The following is a 7,301-nucleotide window of genomic DNA, read 5'->3' as shown; positions in this document are numbered from 1 at the left end:
TCCCTTCCCACCCAAACCAGTCCATGGGTCTAGGAATTTTGCCTGAAACACCAAGGGGGGCCTGCAGCCAGGAGGGCCGGTGGGGGCTCAGTCTGGCCAGGACCCTGCCAGGTTGTCAGGAGAGCCAGCAGGTCCCTTCCCACCCAAACCAGTCCATGGGTCTAGGAATTTTGCCTGAAACACCAAGGGGGGCCTGCAGCCAGGAGGGCCGGTGGGGGCTCAGTCTGGCCAGGACCCTGCCAGGTTGTCAGGAGAGCCAGCAGGGGTGGGTCAGCGTTGTCAGCAGGGAGCAGCACCCAGGGGCTTGTTTGGGTGCCCAGAGCCCTGGTCAGGCTCTCACAGCCCTTTCTCCTTGTCTCCCCTCTTGTCCAGGGCAGAAATCATCAGTGTCTGGAGGTCCCCTCATCCAGAACGTGCACTCGTCCAAGCGCATCCTCTTCTCCATTGTCCACGACAAGACAGGTCTGTGTCCCACCCTGGCACTGGAGGTGGCCAGCAACCACCTCTTGGGGAAAGGTTCCCCCAGCCCTGTCTCTCCCCAGTGGTCTCCCCACCATCCCCAAGCTCTGCAGGGATCCAGCAGTGGAGGATTTTCTTTCCCTTTACTTGCTGCAACATCTCAGCATCACAACCCAGCTCTTAATTCCTGCTCAGGTCCATCCATCTCCCCCACGCTTGGCAAGCGCTGCTGGGCAGCTGGGAAGCCCCATCCCTGCCTCATGCATGGGGAACAAAGGCATGGCTCAGGCTGCCTGGGCTGCAGGCAGCAAATACCCACCAAGAGCTTGGTGTTAGTTCCAAATAACTGCAGCCCACTGACCTGGCATGACTCTGCATCAATGCCTGGGGGGACCAGCAGTGGGGAGGAGACTCTGCCATATCCCCACCCCACCCAAGGGAAAAGCAACCTGCAAATGCCAAGGTGTTTGCATCAAAACTCTTGCCTGCCTGCATTAAAAAGAAGAAAAAAGTACATGTGGGAGAGTTGGGAGAAAAAGCTCCTCAGTGAAATGGCCCAGCCTTTCAAAGGTTCGCTTCAGGCTGAGTTTACTCTGTCCCAGAGGGTCTTTCATGTCAGGGTTGAGAAGTTTTATGGGGTCATTTCTTAGGAATCTGCTTTGCCCATGCCTGGCTGTAGAGGAGGTGGGCTGGGGAAGCCCAGGCCTGATCTGCCAGCCTGGAGAGCCCACTCAGCACGAGAGAGATCATTATTTTTAAGGCAGCAGAGTCTTGTTCCTGCTCCGCGCGAGCAAAGTGCGTCTGCTGCGTGCCAACCATATGGAAGTTCCTTATTTCTTATATTTTGTTTTGATAGATAAGTGGGACAGTTTTATAAAAGAAACCGAAGATATCAACACCCTTAGGGAGTGCGTGCAAATTCTGTTTAACAGCAGATATGGTGAGTAGGAGTTAATATCCCATTATGCATCTGCAGCGCTTGTGGTTTGCATATCATTATATAGCAATCATTTTTGTTCCCTAACACAGCAGCAGGAGCCATATGCTAGAGCTCCCTTCTCTTCCTAACACATTTAGCCCAGCAGCTCCCAGTCTCCGGGTGTCTGCTGAAGGTTATGTCAATATTTCCATTTGGAGCCCTCCCCACTGTCGAGGAATTTATAACTGGGCTGTAAAGCAGTGAGCGTTGTTGGTGCTTCCCTCGCCACTTTTGGGCTAGTTCCTGGGCGTTTGGGCAGCTGTGAGCTCAGGAAATTGCTCAGGAATGGGCTGGAGGTGGTCACCTGGACCATCCCCACCAGGCTGGGTGAGTCAGGAGGTAGAGGTGGGCTGTAGATGTGTGCTGTGTCACTCTGGAGTTGTAGATGAGCTCTAGATGAGCTCTGTAGCTTATAAACTTTTTATGTGCTATGGAACTCGTGAGCTGTCACAGAATCCCAGTGGTGGGGGTTGGAAGGGACCTCTGGAGACCATCTCATCCAACCCCCTGCTCCAGCAGGGTTCCCCAGAGCAGAGTGCCCAGGATCACACCCAGGTGGGTGGATATGTTGTCTAGCTCAGTGACCCACTGTGGTTACAGGGAGGTTGGGGACAGCACGTGGGTCAGCTCACCCCTGGCTGAGCAACACCGGGTGTGTCTGGGGGTTTTGGAGGACACCATTAGTCCATCTCTGATGGGTGAGATGCTCCTGGGCCTCACTTTCTGGAAGAGGAAAATGAGAAGAGGGCAGGAAGCACTTGCTCTGCTTGAGTGCAAGCCTTTAGACCTTCTCTTCACCACCCTTTGGTTCACCTTTCAGCCGAGGCCTTGGGGCTGGACCACATGGTGCCCGTGCCCTACCGGAAGATCGCCTGTGACCCCGAGGCCGTGGAGATCGTGGGCATCCCAGACAAAATACCCTTCAAGAGACCCTGCACCTACGGCGTCCCCAAGCTCAAGAGGATCCTGGAGGAGAGGCACAACATCCACTTTGTCATCAAAAGGTGGGGGGGGGGGAAGGCAGAGGAGAGCGTGTGGCCTCGAGGGGGGTTGGGGATTTAAGCTGTGTTCCCTCCGTGCTCACAGTTTTTTGACACCCAGAACTCATTTTACCTTTTTTTTTTTTAATGAAAAAGAGTGAACCTGATGTTTGTTTTCCATCACTCTCCCTGTTTTTGCAAGGATGTGGCAAGGCTGGCTGTACCAGAGTCACCCCCAAGTGCCACCACCCTGCTGTAAGTCCATGAAGATCCTACCAGCACCACCCTAAGCACTTTTGGGTGGTAATGGGACCCTCCAGCAGCAGCACAACTCCCTCCAATGGCATTTGTTGGATGAGAGTGGTGCCTCCAGAGCTGGGAGGAGGAACATCATCATCAAAGGGGTTCCCCTCCACCTTGTTTTGTGGTGATCACTTATGGACAGCCCACAGATAGGACGATGAGGATGTGTCCCCTACAGGCAGGGTGATGTGTCTTGGTGTCTGTGTTTGCACTGGAGTAGGAGGAGTGGCTGCTGTCCTGGTTCTCTCTGCACCATGCAACCCCTCTTTGCTTCTCCGTTGGGAAAATCCACTTTATATTATATTTATTTATTCAGTACCTGCCTGTGCAGCATTTGTGTTGTTCCCCTGCTAGAAGTATGAAACTACAGCACAGGAAAACCCCAGCTGAGGCTCCCAAGAGGGCTAAAATCACCAGCATCAACAGGACTGAGGCATCCTGGAAGGAATTCTCTTTCCAGAAGTCAGCTGGTGGAGGTGCTGCTTGGGCTGGCTCAGGCCCTGGGACATGGCCCTGAACCCACTGTTCTCCCATGAGAAAAATTGTGGATGGCACCAAAATGTGATATTCAGGAGCCAGGTGACATCTGGTCGATGGTCTGTGTTGTGAAGTGAAGGTCCAGCAGCAGCTACTTTGGTCCCACCGTCTCTTTTGGCAAAGCCAGCCTGTAGCAGCCTCATTTAATAAGTTAATTAAATTAAGAGAATGACTTGTAAGCAGATTTAAAGGTGCTGTCGTTAAAAAGCATATGCTGTAAGATTGCTTGGTTGCACAACAGGCTAAAAGGCTTTTTTTTGTTGGCTGAAAAATTCATTCCCTTTTTTGAGGGAATGACTAAAACGACTATTTTGACTCAGCTTAATGCTCTTCATGAATAAAACCTAAAATTCAGCCATTAGAAGCACCTATTTCTAATTCCTTTTCTTTTTTCCCTCCTTTCTTAGGATGTTCGACGAGAGAATTTTTACAGGTACGTTCTCCACGTCCTTTGATTTATTGCCCACAAAATGGAAAGATTATCCAGAGCAGCAGAGTTGAAATAATGTCACTTGGAAGCAGCACAAGTGCAGGACACGTTTAATTGTGCTCGGTGAGGAGAAGCCCTGTCTGTGCCCTACACCCGGGCGTGCTGAGCTTGTCTTCCCCTGGTGTGTGCCCCTTCAGTAGTGTTTTGAACCCCTGGTGCAGGGGGCTGGGCTGGCTCCTCTGCTGAGCTGCAGGCACGGGCAGCACACCGTGTCTGTGCCTTCAGGAGGAGGAAAAATCACTGCTGGGTTCCTCACTGGGAAATTATTCTCTTTTTCTTTTTTTTTTCTTGGCTGGGAAGTGCTAGTATCAGCCAGCTTGCTGAGTGTTTTTAAAAGGAAAACAAGAAAAATCCATTTTTTTTTCACTCACAAAACCCTGAGGAGGGGGTTTCTTTGGCTTTCTTTGCCCTGGGGTTTTGCTGCTTTTAGTCTGAGCTGGAGGAGCCAGGCTAAGTGCTGCTTGGCAAATCAAAGGAGGCAGGTACTGGTGCTGTCAGACCTGACCCTCTCTCCAGCAGCTGCCCCCATCCCACCACCCTGGTACCTGCCTGAAATGTGGCACCTGAATTTATCACCACCCAGCCCCGCTCCCACGTCTCCTGGGCTTGGCTCACAAGTCAAGACCTGTTTTGGGGTTGTTGTGGTTGGTTGTTTTTTTTTTTTCCCCCCCAAGCTGCCAACCCCACACGCTGGCAGCTTTCCAGACACCATCTTCTCCAGTGACATCTCCACCAGCCAAATTAACCCCTGTGGCCCCACAAGAGCCCCAACTCCAGGGCTGCTCCCTGGGGATGGTGATGACGTTGGAGCCATCCAAAGAGGACCTCCAGCAGAGCCTGGAGGGGGTCACACCTCCATGGGGATGTTACTTTGTCTCCAGCCCCATTAATGGACTTTTTTTTCCTCAAGAAAAGGATTTTTTTAATCTGCAGCCTGCCCCCAAGGGATGGAGCACTGAACTGTGTCTTGGAATGCTTGGATTTTCCTTGCAAATCCATCATGGTTGCACAGTACCTAAGGGGAGGAATCCCACAGAGTGCTGTACCTCAGCTCCAGAGCTGCTGGTGGAAAGCACCGTGCTATGAATTTGGGGGTGCAAGTGGAAATTGGGAGGGGAAGGGAGCACACCCAGCAGAACTGCAGCGGGTGGCAGCTCCCTCTCCCCTGCCTGGTCCTTGCAGGGCTCCCAGGAGCCAACCCCCACTAAAGCTGGCCTTTTGTGGCTCACGTCAGCACATCTGACTGTGCAGGAATGAAAAAAAAAGCATCTGCTGAGTCAGGAGGTGCCATTTTTGCAAAGACACTATTTTTTGAGCAGAGCTGTAGTTGAAATTGCCGACTGCAAAGTCTCCCAAAGCTTCCCTGCATGGCTTTGCTCACCCTTTAATTAAAATATCTGCCACTGCTAGGAAGCCTATTTTTGCTACTCCCCTGGGTAGCAGCTTCAGGCAGACTCTGCTGCTGCAAGGAGAAGATTTGGTCCATAGAAAACACAAATTAAAAGGAGCCTTTTGGCCCGTCGGGGGATAAATAGTGTCTTCAAGGCTCTGTATTGCTGCTGGTGCCATTGCCAGGGCCCTGCCCTTCCCTGCAGGCTGGAGCTGAAGGGAAGAGCTTCGTGTTCCCACAGCTGGGATGTGTTTGGGAAGGGTGGAGGTGTCAGGATGGTGCTTAGAGACCCACGAAGGGCCTTTGGCAGCAGCTATTAACAAGACACCTACGTGATTTCTGCCGCCTCACGGTGTAATTTCATTCTCTCCTTCCCCCAGCACTAATCCTGCAGCTCTTTCCTCACCTTCCCTACCCGATTTTCATCTGCCTTCAGATCACTCTTTTCATCTCCGAGGGCATTGCTGAGGCTTCGTTTCAGCTCCTTTCAGGTCGCTGAGGAGCAGGGAAGGGAGAGAGGAGGTTTTTCATGGTGTCAGGATGGCTTTTGTCCCCCTCTGCATCGCTCAGCAGAGATGTCTCCTGCTGCAGGCAGGGCTCAGAGGTGTGGGTCAGGGCTCCCTGTGCTGCTCTGGGCGTTGCCAAGCTCCCATCCCCTCCCATCTCCCCACTCTGGGGCTTGCTCCTGCAGCACTGGGCTCTGGCCGTGCCTGGGTTTCCTAACCCTGGTCCCCACCTCTCAGCACCCTGTCCCAGCAGCCAGCCCTTCCTGGAGATGCTCCATCCCTGGCAGGGCTTCCCAGCACACACATAGTTACACAGAGGGTGAAGCAAAAGTTTTGCTGCTATTTTAAGGTGTAAATCTGAGTAAATCTGTACCCTTCTCTCTGCAAGCAGATGAGCCTTGATAGCTGTGTCAGAGCCGAGGCTCTGAGCCTGGAGCAGGGAGAAGCACAAAGCTGTCTCACTGGCATCTCTGGTGGCTAATTCTGCTTCTCCTTTTCCTTCCAAACCCGCCCTGTGGCACCAGGAAGCAAATTTACCAAAGATCCAACCAAGCTGGAGCCCTCCAGCCCCCCGGGGGAGATCTCCCCGGAGCCGCACCGCGGGGCCGTGCTGGACCTGGTGGGGACCTCTCAGGCCAACAGCCGGTGAGTGGCACTGCTGTCCCCTGCCCACCTCGAAGTGACACCCCCCAGGGGGTCGTTTTGGAGGCACTGAGAAGCCCAGCAGGTTGTTCTGTGCTGCTGTAAGGGTGTTGCTCTCCTGCCCCCCTAAAGCCCCCCGGCGACGGTGCAGCTCCATGGGAGGAGGGAGGGGACTTTGCTAGTCCAAAATTTGAGAGTTTGGAATCAGTGATGTGGTACAAAAGGGCTGAAATCAGGGCCGTGCCAGCACAGGCTGGGATTATCTGCAGGAGCAATCTCTGGTGTTAAAGCATGACCTGAGGATCCACCCTCAGCCGGGCCCGTAACGCATCATCCTGCTAATTAAACTTCCCTAGTTGATGGAGCTGCCAGGGAGAGCAGGAGAGGATTAACTGCTGGCTTCATGCACAAGGGGTTATGGAGTTCACCAGGGCAGGGTGGTTTTTGTGAGAGGACCTGTTTCTGGTGCCAGAACTGGTCTGGAACGTGCTGGCAGGGCTGGGTAGTGCTGCTTTCCAACCTGGAAGATCCAGAATACCTCCAGTATACCTCTAGTTTCCTTCATTTTTTTTTTCAGCTGGTCAGAAGCAAGGTAATATTTAGCCCCAATGTTTACTTTTAAAGCCACTTTCAATGTGAGAAGCAGGACAGCAGTTCAGAACTGGTGCTCACAGGAGAGGAGCCTTTCTCCAGCCTTGCCCCACACAGATGGTTCCACCATGGATGGGTTTATGAGCAGCAAAATGAAGTTTTCTGGATCTGCAGGGATGGGGACATGGGGTAACTCATCCCTGTCTTCTCCCTGGCATGTGTTGAGTTCCCCTCCCTCCTCAGCTCTTTGTTGATGAACCTGTGATAGGTTGGAGTTTCTTTCTGGTTCTCCCCAGTGCTGTTCTAGCTTTGTCATAACAGACTTTTAAGATCAAAAAGTCCAGCTGTTCCCCAGCACTGCCAGGTCCCCACTGCCCCACGTCCCTCAGCACCACATCTCCACGGCTTGGAAACCCCTCCAGGG

General features: G+C 52.9%; 1 protein-coding gene across 1 annotated transcript in view; it reads left to right on the top strand.

The window, feature by feature from the left end:
* Window positions 1-372: 372 nt before the first annotated feature.
* LOC103775610 (general transcription factor II-I repeat domain-containing protein 1-like) overlaps window positions 373-7,301 on the top strand; it is a gene marked incomplete at both ends in the record, with an annotated part of 27,899 nt that continues 20,970 nt past the window's right edge. Inside the window, 5 exons of the mRNA XM_008943077.1 lie at window positions 373-462; window positions 1,316-1,399; window positions 2,259-2,442; window positions 3,666-3,691; window positions 6,169-6,289. Coding sequence (XP_008941325.1) covers window positions 373-462; window positions 1,316-1,399; window positions 2,259-2,442; window positions 3,666-3,691; window positions 6,169-6,289 — 505 coding nt within the window. The remainder of the gene's footprint in view (window positions 463-1,315; window positions 1,400-2,258; window positions 2,443-3,665; window positions 3,692-6,168; window positions 6,290-7,301) is intronic.

This window comes from Merops nubicus, unplaced genomic scaffold (genome assembly GCF_000691845.1).
Source record: "Merops nubicus isolate BGI_N331 unplaced genomic scaffold, ASM69184v1 scaffold20586, whole genome shotgun sequence".
Lineage (NCBI taxonomy): Eukaryota > Metazoa > Chordata > Aves > Coraciiformes > Meropidae > Merops > Merops nubicus.
This window is presented reverse-complemented; position numbering and strand designations above follow the sequence as displayed.